This window comes from Marmota flaviventris, chromosome 10 (genome assembly GCF_047511675.1).
Source record: "Marmota flaviventris isolate mMarFla1 chromosome 10, mMarFla1.hap1, whole genome shotgun sequence".
Taxonomy (NCBI): Eukaryota; Metazoa; Chordata; class Mammalia; order Rodentia; family Sciuridae; genus Marmota; species Marmota flaviventris.
The window spans coordinates 57649342-57666464 of NC_092507.1; the positions used below are offsets into that span (position 1 = coordinate 57649342).

Sequence of the window (17123 nt, forward strand, 5' to 3'; positions counted from 1 at the left end):
CATTATAATGTGTCTAGGTGTGGATCTCTTATGATTTTGCACATTCGGTGTCCTGTAGGCTTCTAGGATTTGGGATTCTGTCTCATTCTTCAAGTCTGGGAAGTTTTCTCGTATTATTTCATTGAATAGACTGCTCATTCCTTTGGTTTGGAGCTCTGTACCTTCCTGTATCCCAATGACTCTTAAGTTTGGTCTCTTAATGTTATCCCATATTTCTTGGATGTTCTGCTCATGGTTTCTTAACAATCTTGCTGAGCTGTCTATGTTCTTTTCCATTTGAAATACTTTGTCTTCATTGTCTGATGTTCTATCTTCTAAGTGTTCTACTCTGCTGGTGGTATTCTCCATTGAGTTTTTAAGTTGGTTTATTGCTTCCTGCATTTCTAGGATTTCTGTTTGTTTGTTTTTTATAACCTCTATCTCCCTGTATAGTTGATCCTTTGCTTCCTGGATTTGTTTGCGTAATTCATTATCGAAGTGATCTTTCATTGTCTGATTTTGCTGTCTAATGTCTTCCTTGATACTCCAGATCATCTGAAGCATGTATATCCTGAATTCTTTATCTGACATTCCATCTGCTGCAGCTGTTACCTCTTCTAAAGTTGCATTGACCTGCATTGCTTGTGGTCCTTTCTTTCCTTGTCTTTTCATACTGCTTGCGTATCTTTCCTGGAGGCGCGGGCGGCGGCTCTGCTCTCTCCTTATTCCAATTGGGGTGTCGTGACTACCACGCCAGCAGGTCACTGGGCCTGTTCTGGGAGCTGGCGGCGGCTCTGTTCTGCCCCTACTCCAATTGGGGTGACGAGTGTACCACGCCGGCAGGCCACCGGGCCTGATCCGCCGGTCGGTTGCAGGTTTGCCTACCCTGCAGGCGCGGGCGGCGGCTCTACTCTGCCCCTACTCCAAATGGGGTGACATGTCTGTCGTACCGGCAGGCCACTGGGCCTGTCCCGCTGGTCGGTCGCAGATCTGCCCACCTTTCGGGCACGGGTTGTGGCTCTGCTCTGCCCCTACTCCAATTGGGGTGTCGTGACTACCCCGCCTGCAGGTCGCTGGGCCTGTTCCTGGCACGGGCGGCGACTCTGCTCTGCCCCTACTCCAATTAGGGTGGTGTGTGTACCACGCCGGCAGGCTCCTGGGCCTGATCCGCCGGTCTGTCGCAGGTCTGCCTACCTTGGAGGCGCGGGCGGCGGATCTGCCCTGCCCCTCCTACCACGCCTGCGGACCCCTGGGCCTGATCTGCAGGTTGGTCACAGGTCTGCTCACCCTGCGGGCACGGGTGGCGGTTCCGCTCCGCCCCGACTCCAATTGGGGTCACGTGACCACCACACCGGCAGGGCCTGATCCGGGCGTGGGCGAAGGATCTGCTCTGCCCCTACTCCAGTTGGGGTGACGTGTGTACCACGCTGGCAGGCCACTGGGCCTGACCCGCCAGTCTGTCACAGGTCTGTTTACCTTGCAAGTGCGGGCGGCGGCTCTGCCCTGCCCCTCCTACCACGCCCGTGTACCACTGGGTCGCGGGTCTGCCCACCTTGCGGGCGCGGGTGGCGGCTCCGCTCCGCCCCCTCTCCAATTGGGGTCACGCGGTCACCACGCTGGCGAGCCGCTGGGCCTGCTCCGGGCGCTGGCGGTGGCCCGGCTCCTCCCCTCTGGCTCGACGACAAATCGAGGAGACTCGGGTGTCTGTGCCTCACCCCCCTTACCAGGTTACCAACTCGATGTACAATCTTATTAATGTGTTCTTGAATACAGTTTGTTAATATTTTTAAGGATTTTTGCATCTATGTTCATTAAGGATATCCGTCTGTTAGGAAGCACCACTTTAAAGTGCTTTATACTTCCTTTGGACTTATTTTTATTTTCAATGTGTACTAGTCAAGATATAAAGCTTCTAAAATAATCTTTGGTTTCTTTTTTACTTCATTATTATAAATGACAGTATTAATCTGCATAAATGTGTTAGCTGTTTTCATACAACATCCTGTATTAAAACACCTTTAATTATTTTTAGGAAGATAGCTATCAATGAAGTCAGCTGAAATCATAGGTCATGAGTATGAATCTTTGGTATTTGAGAGATCATTGATAAATGTGTATTTTGCACATACTAGTTCTTCTTTGTAACCCAATGTTTTAGGCTCTAAAGCTCATTGTATGATAAATGTGTTGTCTTTTTAATACAGAAAGTCCTTTCTTTGTATACTAGTATGAAACTATGTTGGAATAAAAACTTTTTCCTACAGTACTGTCAACACACATCACAGAACACTTCTGGTCACTGAACTATGTGGGGTTTTCCTTACATCAAGTAATTTCCCAGTTTCCTATGGACAACAACTGAATGTCTATAGTTTAACTCAATTCTGATACACATGTCTGAAGTTAGAATCAGAACCCACAGGGTAAAGTTTAGGTTCTTCAAGACTGCCTCCCACTTAAACATCAGTCACAAGTCCAGATCTGGGGGATTTCTGATTGATCATCTATAAATTGGGGGTTCCTATGACTCCCTCTTCAAGTCCAGTCTTTAGGTTGAATGGCTCACAGAAATCAGGGAAACAAGTTAACCAGTGTATGATAAAGGATAATGCAAAGACTAGAGATAAGAAAACACATGAAAAGGTACATGGGGAAGGAACATGGAACTTTTGTGTGCTCTTCAAGAGCACCACCTTCCTGGAACCCCCTACCTCATGCAATCAGCAACTCACAAGTTCTCTGAACCTCCATCTTTTGGGGTCCTTATAGAAGCTTTATATGTGAGTGTGGTGATTATACATCACTGACCTTTCGTGATCAGCTCAACCTCAGCCTCTCTCCTCTTCCCAGTTGTCAGGGTGTGGGACTGACACTTCAAACTTCTAATGACATGATTGGTTTCCTTGGCAAGCAGCTCCCATCCTGAAGCTCTGTAAGAGCCCCTAATCTCAAGTCTTCTCATTAGTACACAGAAAAGCACTTATTACTTTGAAGATTCCAAGGATTTTAAGAGGTCTGTACCAAGAACATATTGAATATCAAATACATATTCCTTATAAATAAATAAATCACAATAAATTGAAGTGATCATAAAAATTATTGTGTAATCTGCTGTGCAAAATGGTTTTAACCAATGTGAAAAATTATGATCATTTTCACAAAAAGTCTTTAAACCTTTTATCATACCCTTAAACGCTCATACTGTCCATTATAAATATAGGGGATTCGAGAAATAATAAAACTAATATTTGTTCAGTATACTGTATTTTTAAATACTAGGAACACTGAGATGTAATATTTGTTTTGTTTTATAAAACACCAAATTTAGCTTGAGCATTACCTGCCTTCTTTCCATAATATAAGTTATGATACAAGGTGAACATCAGTGGATTGTTATAGTCCTTTTCAAGTTTGGATAAGTTTTTGTTTGTTTGTTTGTTTTTGGTACTGGGGATTGAACCCAGTAACTTAACTACTGAGCCATATTGTCAGCTTTTTTTTATATTTTATTTAGAGACACAGTCTCACTGAGTTGCTTAGGGCTTTGCTAAATTGCTGAGACTGGCTTTGAACTTATGATCCTCCTGCGTCAGCCTCTCAAGTCTTTGGGATTATAAGCCTGTGTCACCTCACCCGGCAGCTTCCAGATTTTTATCCTTTGTGCTTCCAGTGTTGTGAAATGTCTGTGAGAGTCCCTTCTGCATGATATGTACTGCTAGGTCACTTACTCTGAAACCTCTTCTTCTTTCAACCACTTTACTCACTCATGTGGGTAAGCGTGCCTTCACTAAGTTCCCCTGGCAGCTTATCTGGGATTCTCTAACAGGAGCAGTGTCAACAGCCCCACAGTCACCTGTGTCTTCTCTAACTCCGTTTATACTCTGTTGAAATCCTGCTAAGTTTATTTGCACAGTGTGCTGAAAATTTCTGCCGTGCCACACACATATTACTTGCTGTTACTTCCTACCACGAGGCTCAAATATTTTCATTTTTATGTTTCATATCATATTTCATCCAGAACTCAGGCAATGAAACTGTATAATCGCCAGTTGTGGCATGAATAGGCTATACCAAAGTCTGTGTAAGATAATGGGCTTTAAAAGTTAAAATAACTGCATGGTCCATTGGCTGGATTAGTGAAGTTGTCTTTTGTGATAAGTAGAAAATTTTCATATTTTCACATAAATCTCCAAGAGAATTAGGACAACCAAGAGCTGTATCCAACAGTAACAGTGTTTTAACAGTTAAATTATTTTGCCTATACTATCTGTCTACTGCTGGAAGACAGACAACACAATTTGCTGTTGATATGTGAGCATAATAGCAGATACATGATTTGCTGTCTGTGAACACAGTAACAGATATGCATGGCCCATCACAACTTTGAAGACAGTGATGTAACTGTTCATTGATCATGATGTTCATCTATTATTCACATTTACATTGTGATTTGTGGACTGAAGAAAGCTTGATACTTTATAGAGTCACTACAGTTAAAATACCAAGTAACTGAAATTTAAACCATGTCATTGGGGAACAAGTGTTTTTTAATGAACTATGACAACTGAAACTCCTGCATACTGTCACTGAGCAAAACTGAGGACTGCCTAACTGTGGCTTAAGACCAATTTCAAAATATGTTTGTATAAAAGAAAGAAAAAACAAGAATCCTCATTTTTTTTTATTTTTAAAATATGTTGTTTGAATTCACCCTTTGAATGTACAATTGAAATTTTTATTATAAAAATGCCCCATCACTTTCATCACCACTTGCTGAATACAGGAGTCCAAGCTATTTGTAGAAACCCCTTCTATGCAATTTTACAAAAATTATTAATGCATTTGATGTATAAGACATGATGTTAGGGTTTTTAATAAATAGATAGATATTTACTGAGTTTTCCACATATGTTGATTCTTGCCCCCACAAATACACATATGCACAGAGTCAAACAGCATGCCCACCTGGCACCTCAGGAACATGACCACCCCCTATGGGGTGGGGTGTCTCAGTGGATCTAAAAACAAGTTTGATTGGGTTCACTAATAATAAAAGAAAAAAATTACTTTGTTTTTTTGACTAATACTATGCTATGTACTTTATTGATAATATTTCATGAACTATTCAAAGCAACTACATGAGGCAGGAATTATTGGTATCCACATTGCAAATATGAAGAGAAACTGAGACTTAAAAGTTATATGACTTGTCTATGTACAAGGAAAAAATTTCACTTGAGCTATTAGTCAAAGTTGAATGCCACCTTTTGCCATAGCTGGTTCTAACCAGTTGAATTTCAAATGATCATGAACTTTGAGTGACCCTGGACAGAGTCAGACTGAACCTAAATGTATTGGATGTTTTCTTGACCCACAGACAGTAGGTCTCTATTTGCCTAACATACACAGTCCTATGAGTCCATTTCATACTTTTCATAATGCAAGTTCTCCATCCTTGGTGAACATAATCATGGTGTTACCCAATCAGACTCTCGAAAACCCCTACTTTTTTACTGACTTTCCTCCTCAGAGCACCACTTACTGGATTTTCTTCCCTATGTGTACCTTTACCTGGCAGGTAAATAAAAGCAGCTTTGTTTTCTGAGCTATAGTGGTCTTTCTTTTATTTGTTGATACCCAAGATTATATATCCAGTAAGTGACAAGGCTAGGGCCTAAATCCACCAAACTGACTTCAGCTCCTATGCTTGATTTTCAAGTTCATTTCTTAAATAAATGATGAGAGCAAACTGTATTCAAGTTAGCTATTTCCAATATATAAAAAAGAAAGCTGATTCTATAACCTTACTCAAATTGACTTCATTTTTCCCTTTACGATGGCAGGCTCCTCCCCCTGGGAATTCCTTCCTGCTACAATAATGGCAAAAGTATGAATGCTAATACCAATGTAATAATATTAAAACACCAATGGCAATTTAAATATAGCTAGTGATTTTTCTCTTCCAAGATCTCTTTGTTTCCCACATGTTGCTAAAAGACAGTGAAGTTTTTTTTGTTTCCTTGTAATAACATCACTCCTATGATTCCATTTATTTATTTATTTATTTATTCTAATCAGTTATTCATGACAGCAGAATGCTCTTTGATTCATTGTACACAAACAGAGCACAATTTTTCACTTCTCTGGTTGTACACAAAGTAGGGTCACATCATTCATGCAATCATATATGTACCTAGGGTAATGATGTCCATCTCATCTTTCCTATTCTCATGCCCCCTCTCCTCCTCTCCCTTCCCTTTGACCAATCAAAAGTTTCTCCACTCATCCCATGCCCCCCACCCCAGTATGGATTAGCATTCACTTATCAGAGAGAACATTCAGCCTTTAGTTTTTTGGGATTGACTTACTTTGCTTAGCATGATATTCTCTAACTCCATCCATTTATCAGCAAATACCATAATTTTATTCTCTTTTATTGCTGAGTAATATTCCATTGTGTATATATATGCCACAGTTTCTTTCTTTGCCTAACATACACAGTCTTGTGAATCCATTCATCTATTGAAAGGCATCTAGGTTGCTTCCACAGTTTGGCTACTGTGAATTGTGCTGCTATAAACATTGATGTAGCTGCATCACTGTAGTATGCTATTTATAAGTCCTTTGGGTTATAGACCAAGGAGTTGGATAGCTGGGTCAGATGGTGGTTTTGTTCCAAGTTTTCCAAGGAATCTCCACATTGCTTTCCAGATTGGTTGCACCAGTTTGCAGTCCCACCAGCAATGTATGAGTGTGCCTTTTCCCCCACATCCTAATCAAAACTACTCTAAGATTTTATTTCACTCCTATGATTCCTTTCTGTGGCTCTAGGATACAGCATTTAAGTATAGAGTGGTAGGGATTGTGACAAACAGGAGACCCACCAAAGGACTGTGCCCATTTGAAGACAGTAGTTATAACTCTGTATCCATTGCTTCTCAGGGAAGATTATAGGTCTAGTATTACCAAATTTGCAAGGGGCACCAAAAATCTGGATCAATAGTGTATATTTACTACTTTTTAATAATTCTAGGTAAAGCAAACAAAGCATGTCTACAGGCAGGGTAATGTAGCAGAGCCATGTTATCTGATTTCAGTTCCAGATTTGCCAATTTGTATGGCTTTTGGAAAGTTTCTTAGCCTATTTAAGCCTCAATTTTCTTATTTATAAAATGAGTTTCAAAATAGAGGGGTTTTTTTTAAAAAAAAAAAAAAGAGAGAGAGAGATTAATAGGTCTTTCTATCTCTAAAATACTTAATAAAATACCATCACATTAGTGTTTTTGTTTTTACTGCTTTTCCCCATGTATCCTCTCTTTATTGAACCTTCCACCACCCTTCTACCTACTCAGTGCCATTTTAGGGACTCATCCCAAGATACACATTCTGAACTTCTGGGTAAAAATGACAACTAAGTTATAAACAAACACAAAAACAAAAATTCTTTCATAATTTCCAATGGCTCAGCTGAATGACAAATTCAGAAATGGAAAAAATTAACCTTATTTATTTTACCAAATCAAACCACTCATTTAATGATATAGGACCATTCAACTGAACTGATAAAATTAATGAATTGATGTAATATTTTTGTAAACCTTGATGAACCACTTTTGTTTGGTGATTGGATATGTGGTTTTGCAAAAAATTTTTGCCGGAATAACTAAACTACTGTGTTTAACTTTTCAGTTTATCTTTACTAGAAGAATTCGACTGTAGCTGTAATGAACTGGAATCACTACCATCTACTATTGGCTACCTTCACAGTCTCCGAACATTAGCAGTTGATGAAAATTTCCTTCCAGAATTACCCAGAGAAGTGGGTTTTCCATCAATTAACTTTTAATTAATGTGTTTTGAAATGAAATATTAACAGATGAAATAGCAGAGTAGGTTCATGAGTTGAGCAAATGTGTATAGGAATTATCTATATAATCATTCTGTTTTAAATGACAAATATTCTTACATTTAAACCAGAAAAAATGCAAATATTGCTTACAAAGAATAAAATAATTATAATAAACATTATATGATAATTATAATAAATATTAAAATAAGTATAATAAATATAAGTTAATGCTAAGGAATACAATTTTAAATAATTTATGTATTTTGCTTTTAAGAACAATAGAAGTAACACTTTTGGATATGACATTTCCATTTCTGAAGTAAAAGGGTTTTTATTGCTATAAATATTTGTAAGGTTTCCAATTACATACTAATTTCATGTTAACTTTCAGATTCACAAAGAGATTCTGTTAATTATTAACCTCTAAACAGACTTTCATTTACTAATGTCAAAAAAGAATGTGAAGCATATTTTCAATTTAACATTTTATACTAAATAGTTCCATATGATGGAAAATAATCACTGCATCATTATTTTAAAGCCAAAAGTTATGAATAAAAGTGATAAATAACATTGTAATGTGAAATAAAATTAGCTTTGCCAAAGAACTGTCAATAATATTTCATTTTTTGAATATGTATGCTCTGCTATTAAAAACATAGAGATTATTACTTACTTAGAAAAAACAATCTGATTCATAAAAACAATAGTGTTGACAGATATTTTAATAGTAAGATTTTTAATAAAATATTTCCTTGTTAATATTTAAAATAATGAGGTATATATTGCCTTAATATCTAAATATGTATATAAATATTTTTAAAAGATTATAAAAAGGATAGTACACATATTAAAAGAAAGTTTAAAGTGAGAGAAATCAATGAGTTAATTGGTTTAGTAAATTAGAAAAATTAATATAACAACAGCTCTACATTGTTACTCTTCACCTATTTTCTTTTGTTACCAATAGATTGGAAGCTGTAAGAATGTCACAGTTATGTCTCTACGCTCCAATAAGCTGGAATTTCTTCCTGAAGAAATTGGACAGATGCAGAAACTGAGAGTTTTAAATTTGAGTGATAACAGGTATTTTTGCAACATTTCACCATTGCATGCTAGTTATTTACTAAAAGCAAATGATAGTTTTTTTGCCTATAATTTGGAAAGAATTTCTGTATCTTGTGAGGCATATGGAATGCAAATATGTGTGCTTTGTGTAGTCAATAGCAGAACTAAATTATTTTTAAACCAACTACTTCTAAGTTTTGTTATATGATTATATCAGAATCGTATATTATATGTTAAAATTATATAAAACCTATATACCAAATGTAACCAAAAGCAGAAAGCATAGTAATACAAAAAACATGGAAAAATAATTGTAATAAATAACTACAAATTCATTTTTTAAATATATGCATATAGCTGGCTGCAGTAGTGCAGGCCTGTAATCCCAGTAGCTTGAGAGAGTGAGGCAGGAGAATCATGAGTTCAAAGCCAGACTCAGCAAAAGCCACAGGTTAAGCAACTCAGTGAGACTCTGTCTCTAAATAAAATACAAAATAGGGCTGGGGATGTGGCTCAGTGTACAAGTGCCCCTGAGTTCAATCATCCCTGGTTCCAAAAATAAAAAATAAAATACATGCATATATTTGTTTTTATGCACATATATGTATCCAACACATTAGGCAATGTGTATATTTCACCTCCACCAAAGTGCTGGTAAAAACATTGCTAGTAAACTCATACTCCAAAGGCATAAGGTCTGTACATTATAGTTAGGAAAACCAAATGGCTACTCAGTCATGTTCAAAACAGAATGAACAACAACAACAAAAAAGGGGTAAGCCTCTTCTTGTGACAAAAATGTTATATTGGTGGATGTGTAAAAGGAAAAACTGAAGCTACGGTTCCTCTTTTTTTTTTTTAATTTTTTATTGTTGGTTCTTCAAAACATTACATAGTTTGTTCCCACTTTCTCTGTGAAAACTATTACATTCCAATAGGAAAGGATAAAGGTTAACCAGAAACAACTATTAAATTGATAAAGTGATTAGGAATAGGATAAATACTCTATATTCTCAGTAAATTCAATCAGACAATGATGGTACAAGGAACTAAGAGAGTGAAACTGTCCAAGGTGAGCCTTTGTGAAATCATGAGGAAAATTTATGAAAGTTTCAGGATAAGCATTAAAGTTATTTTTTTCTTCTTACTTTGCTTAAGAAAAAAGTAATGTGAATTTTCAAAATTTATTCTCTTAATAACTAAATAATATTCCCAACTAAGAGAATAAAACATTTTACTAAAAGGTTTGGAATTTTATTCATAAATGAAGGTAAGAAGAGGCACCAAAGCTTTGTGCATCAAAAGGAAGTAATGTCCTTACAATGCTATTTCCTCTCTGAGTTACCAGACTGGAAATGAAGAGAATGCTTTAAATGTTGTGTCTGAATTTCTTCAAGACACTTATTGAAATCTCTAATTGCATTCTAATGAATTAGATTAGGAAATGTGGTCATGAAAATATCATAGGAAGGTAGATTCCTATTAGATTCAATTATAGTCCTCACCAGAAGCATTAGTGTCAATCGGGAGAGAGGGTTATTGTGCTGAGTTTTAGAAGTCTCTCCTAAATTTTTGCTCTGCTCAATTTTTTTCATTAATAGTCTGTATGATTATATAACAAATCTGCTTACCAAATATCACAAATGCCCCACAACCAGAAGGATTATTAATGGATATAGCAGACTCAAGTGCCTAGTATGAACCAGACATGCTACTAGTTACTAGGGCAAAACAGGAATAGACTGAGGAGCTTACAACATCAGGAATTAAAATACTTCATCAAGCCAAAAATAGTTGATTAATGTATCCCCTAGTACAAAAACTGGAACATAAAATGGAGCCAATTAATACTTTCAATTAATGAGTCAGAGGAAAAATCAATATTCAGTCAAAGCTGAGGCCAAAGTTCAACATCACCATCAGAGAATGAACTGCTTGGAAAGAAGCTTAAGTAAGAAATGTTATCCAAAAGTAATGATGACTGCAGTTCTGTATTTACAATATAACAGATTTTTTAAAGTTTGACATTTTAATTAGGAACAATGATTCTTCCACCCTGTCAGCTGCAAACTTGCTCCTTGGTCAAAGTACTGCATATTTATTATACAAAATTAGAGGCTCACCTTCTACAGAAGCCTCTGAAATAGCAAGGAAAAATGAGGTTCCCTTGTTCATCTCTAACAGTTTTTTTTTTTCATATTCTACATTTATCACTGGATTCAGGATGATTTATCATGTATATTGTTGTACAGGATGTACGTGTTGGACATGTTTTCCCCTCACGTAATTTGGATGCAGCAGAATTGACATCCACTTTAAATTTATCCCCATATTATGTGAAAAAACATTCTCTATAAAAGTTACTTCACAATTTCTGCTGTGAGTGAACTTAAATAACTACAAATTAGAAACAGCTTTCATGGGTAATTTGGTTGAAAGTTAAAGTTGTAATTCTATGAGAAAAAAAAATGTGATACAATTTAATATCTACTATCTCTTCAAATTTATTAAATTATTTGAAAGTACTTAATTGCTTTTGCACTACAATTAACTCTTTAATTACTGTAAATTTTCCTCTTCCCTTATTAAAATACGTTTATCAATTAGTTGATAGAATTTCAATGTCAAAGACTTAAGGAAATTTTCTTTCCAAGTTAAGCATTTTCTAACATGTTCCTCTATGGTCCAAAGTGATAACACAGTAAATCTCATTGGCATGCTACTTAGTACCACTCACTTTGCTGACTAGCAATGACAGTAACCTTTGTAATCACATTGTGTTGACCATGTACATGCACAATTTCAAGAATTTAAGGTAGTATATTGAAGTAGGCATTTAGCCTTCCGAAGGCTGAAGCCAAAGTTAAATATGTAGCATTGACTGAATATCAAAGCTGAAGCTGAACTTCACACAAAGTTAAATATATAATTTTGATTTAATATCAAGGCTGAGGCCAAACTTCACGAGTCTCAAAAAATGTGATTTTTAAAGATCCCTTCTTTGTTTTTATGAGTGCATTATAGTTATAGACAATATTGGGGTTCATTTTGACATAATCATATAAGCGTGGAATATAATTTGCTCCACTTCAGATTCCTTTTTTGAATATCTTCTATACAATACACCAGGAGTAGAAGAACAAAAGGACACTTTCCCTGGAGGTCAGCATAACTTTGGGAACTGTAAACTTATTTAGTAGTAAGACGGACAGGTCCCCTGGCCCTCACAGAATCTATGGTTTTGTGGGAAAACCATAAACAATAAATAAATAATTACAAAAATCAAATTTAAGTAAATACTTCAGTGTGTTCTATGAAAGAAAATGCCAAGTGCTGGGAAACTGGATTAAGAAAAGTAGTTTAAATGAGGAGTCAAGGAAGGAAAAAACTCTTTGAAAAAATGGCATTTAAACTGAGAACTAGAAGACTTGTGGGATTTAATCACATGAAGTATGGTAGAATTGTATTGTAGATGAAGAATTGGTCGAATCTTATTTTTTTTTTTTGGTTGAACCTTATAATAGGCTGATAGAGGGCCAGTGTGCTGATGGAACTATCAGGAAATGAGCATCTGGAACAACTGCTGGAGGGATTATGGATCCCAGATTGTTTAAGTCTGACAATGCATGTCAACAATTTTTTTTTATTTTATCTTGATACAATGGGAAGCTTTTGCAGGCTTATAAATACATTCACTTTTAGAGGATTATTGAGGCTGCTCAGTGGAGTGGTGAAAGGATTGAAGGAAAAAAATGGAATCAACCACATTATAGTATTTTATTTATTTATTTGTTCATTCTTTTTAGACATACATGACAGCGGAGTATGTTTTGACAGTAGAGTGTATTACACATACATGGAGTATAACTTATTCTAACTAGGATCCCATTCTTGTGTTTGAACATGATATGGAGTTACACATAGGAAAATTATGTCTAATTCATTCTACTGTCACAATATAGTATGTGAAAAAATTCTTCTTAGATATGACTCATCCATCTTCACCTATGCTATTAGAATTTTCTTATTTTTACAGATTGAAGAATTTACCATTCTCATTTACCAAACTTAAAGAGCTTGCAGCTTTGTGGCTTTCTGACAATCAGGTAAAAACTTTTATTACATGATTTATTTTATTTGTGAACATGAATTACAATTGAAACTTTGAATTGCTCTTTCCCACTGATATCTTTGACAGTTAATACAAAATAAAGATTCTTTATCCCCTGAAAAGATTTTTCTAAAGGTAGCAGTACAAATATGCCATAGACAGAACAGTACTATACTACCATCTCTATGTTTTAAATACTTATGTTTAATAATCTACTTCATTATCAGAGATCTAAACATAAAAAAGATCATTTTTATAGCTTCTTAACTCCTGGTGGTACACATATGTCCTTAGAGAATGTATTTTAATTATATCTCTGAGCATAAAGAATAAGAAACCATTACCACAATCCCCACAAGAGGGATTTCTTATCCTCTATGTTCCCTTTGCTTCTTATGCTCTATGTTCCCTTTTCTTCTTATGCTTTTAATTATAATCAATTTAATTTTAAAACTTTATTCAAGAAACTTGCTAGTATCTTTCAGCAACTATTGTCAGTATTTTCTGTGAAAATGTTTTATTATTAATTTTTATGTTCATGAAAATAGATTATAATTGAATCAGTAATTGAGTATTATGAATAATTTTATTAATTGGAAAATACCAAGAAACAATTGGAGACAACTGATTTGCCAACAAAAGAAATAATATTGACATAGTTTATCCCTCTTTATCTTTGTGTTTCTAAAATTTTGAAACAGTCATGCCCAATACAAATGATTAAATGAAAGCAAGCCATCTTGTATTTAATTTATCAATTTTTTCCTGAGCATAAAAGAATATCTACTGACAAATAGATTGTTCATATTCCTAGCTATTACATGAAAAATTTAAAATATCTTCTACAAAATGTAAAATGTAAATGTAAGAATAATGTTTGTATTTCTCCAGTCACTACAGCACTTGTTTTCATCGATTGAGTAAAAAATTAGATTGTCTTTCAAACTCAGGTCTTATCAATAAACTATAGATTTTTTACAGCATCAATATAACATAAATAAATCCTCTCTGGAGTCAATATGAACTATGCTAATGAAACAGTCTATTTTGCAGTCTCGTATTGCAAATAAACATCACTTAATATCACGATTTATTATTGTTGTGTGAGAAGGAACAGAACAGTGACTGCATCATTTAACTTTTATTTTGAACACTGATTTAATGTATTGCCGACTGTTTCATGAGAAAAGCTGGTATGTAGATCCCCTTTATGCTTTGCTCCTATTAATAATTATCACAGAATAAGCAGATTTTCAATACATTAATAATATGAACATTTTCAATATATTTCTGATACATAATATGTGAGATCTGAAAGCCATTCATAAATAGTTATTTTTAAAATAAAATTAATGGTAGAAAACAAACTGTGACCATAAATATATCTTGATACATCAGACACATGTATAGTTGCTTATTTATGTGTGGACCTTTTCTTTTTGGTTGCAAAAGTATTTCTCAATGCTTAATAAATGAATGTTTATGTTTTAGTCTAACTAAATGAATAGATGATCTTGCATAGGATGAACTTTATAGCAAATTCCATTTCTTTCCAGGGCAACTGTCTATGAAAATGAATAGGCATGTAGGACTACACTAAAAACTTACTAAAGTTGAAACAGTTTAACACATTTTGGTCTCATCAGCATTAAAACTGACATTTCTTAGCTGAATAGGTTTTGGTAAGTTTTATAAAAATGTATACTAATGAAGAAGAAAACTTCATTACAAAAATGTTAGAATTTGAAAATATTTCTTGGCAATAGTCTTATTTATGGTATACTTTATTTCCATTTTTCACTCACTTTTCTTTCAATTTTCATTCATCTTAGTGAGGTCAGACTATTGACCATTATCTTATATAAAATAAATATTATTCAGATTTTCAACGTTTTTCATCTAATTTATGTGTTTTCTGCTTCCAGTCCAAAGCTCTTATCCCTTTACAAACGGAAGCCCATCCAGAAACAAAGCAAAGAGTATTGACTAACTATATGTTTCCCCAGCAACCTCGTGGTGATGAAGGTAAAAATTGTCCATAGAAATGTGTTCTGTATTTATAATGATGCATTAAAAGGGCTATTTTCATTCTGATCTCTGGCCAGGAGTATTGGCATATGAGCAAGCTAATAAAGATAATTATAAAAGACAAATATATCATCTGGAAGTTTAAGCATGAGTCTCTACACTATAGTATTTTAAGATTCCAAATACTAAACTCTTCCTCTTTATATCTTACATGAAAATAATGTTGTCATGTAGACACCACTTCTCTTGGCAACAAGACACAGGGCTAGTTAACCAAAGTAGTATCCAACAATTGCAATGAGCTGAGAGCTATCAGAACCTAAGGAAGGTTCAAAGGGCTAATTCATTTCCAGTGTTCACTTACTGCATGAACACAGTTTAAACATTTACTTCAGTGATCTTAGGCACCCAAAATGTCGTGTTATTAGTTAACCATGGAGGGAAAACTTAAAAATAATGATCATTATTTTTCTTTTTCCAGTTTAGTTTCCCCCCAAAAAAAGTCAGCAACTGTGAAAAAACATTTTTTAAAAACTTTAACCTTTCTCAATAATTAAATTTCACATTTTTCATAAAAATTTTTAAATTTTTACTATTTGAAATCTAGCACATGCTGGTATGAACATTTTCTATAGTCATAGAGTAACAGTGATTCCTGTAGGAGTAAACCCTCTTTACTTTAGCTATGGATTCAATCCACCCAATCCACCTGAATGAGAACAACATGTACAATAAACCATTTGCTCATGTATTTCTTATTTTGAGAGAAAAGTATCACAAATGGCTTTAGTGTTTTGACTTTCAAATCTAAGTGAATCATTTGCCTCCTTGGTTTCTTATTTTGGGTTCTATTATTTTGTTTCTTTTGAGGAAAGAAAGTTGCTAATTGTAAAGTTTTCTTGAAATTCAATCAAGTGACCTTTTGGTTTGTCAGACAGCAGTATAATAAATGAATCTTTAGAATCTCTTACAACAAAGAAATACAAGATAAAAGCTATCCTTTGGTAAAGAATGTAGCCTAAGCTGAGTAATTTAATTGAATTTTCTTGTGAAGAAATATTACTATTAGCCAATATTCTGATGTGAATTAAAGATTTATAAACCATATTTCCTGTAAATTTGAGACATATTTAAACTAACTGAAACCTTAGTGTTAAAGACTAAATTTTCTACTTGTTCTCTACCTCAAAAACATTGCCTCTTCCCAAACACACCAAAGAACAAAGTTGCAATCATGGGCACTGTATTGCAAAATCGTTCTTATGTTGAATCTTTCATTGAAAAATAACATCCTGATGAGCGTTTAGTGGTTGTGGATAGGACCACATTTATATGGAATAAAATCCTGAGTTCATCACAGAGAAGCTGCATGACTTAAAGCAAGCATCTTAAAACTCAACTGTAGTTTCATCATTAAGAAAATAAGAATGTATTAGTACTACTGTTATACTCCTGTGAGGATAAAAGAGATTGTGTAGAGTATTTTATCCAGCTCTCTGTCTTATTACTGTTGTCCTCTGGGGAGCCCATTCCCTACATTAGACAACTTCCCAATGTCCTTGAGTAATTAATGTATACTTAAGTAATCAATCTATACTTGAGTTAAATGTTAAAAGACCATGTGACAAATATCAAGGAAATTTTACTCCTTTTTTCTCTTTCTTTCCTCCTGTCTTTTCCCTTCCTCAAATTCCTTCTCTCTCTAGCTTTCTTCTTTCCTGTAATTATTTTTGCATTCATTTGTAGTAGTCACCCCTTTTTTTGCATAGTAATTAAACTCTATTAATAACACTCTGTTTTGAAAAAAGCAATAATACTTTGGAATCTAACTGTAGATTTCCAGTCAGACAGTGACAGCTTTAACCCTACACTGTGGGAAGAGCAGAGACAACAACGCATGACCGTTGCCTTTGAATTTGAGGAAAAAAAAGAAGACGATGAAAACGCTGGGAAAGTTAAGGTGAACCTTTTAGCTTTTGTTTCTCTCTTCTCCATCTTTCAGTTTTTCCACTGTGATTATTCAGATAGACTGTAGGATAAATTGAGTGACCTCTGCTGGAAGGTCAGTTGCATCTTCAAGTCCCATGG

General features: G+C 34.9%; 1 protein-coding gene across 2 annotated transcripts in view; it reads left to right on the forward strand.

Moving 5' to 3' along the window:
* The window catches only part of Lrrc7 (leucine rich repeat containing 7), a 429867-nt gene that overhangs the window by 316976 nt on the left and 95768 nt on the right, over window positions 1-17123 (forward strand). For both annotated transcript variants that reach the window (XM_027949501.3, XM_071618746.1), the window contains exons 11-15: window positions 7669-7798; window positions 8799-8914; window positions 12933-13002; window positions 14933-15032; window positions 16871-16995. In XM_027949501.3, the coding sequence (XP_027805302.2) occupies window positions 7669-7798; window positions 8799-8914; window positions 12933-13002; window positions 14933-15032; window positions 16871-16995 (541 nt within the window). The remainder of the gene's footprint in view (window positions 1-7668; window positions 7799-8798; window positions 8915-12932; window positions 13003-14932; window positions 15033-16870; window positions 16996-17123) is intronic.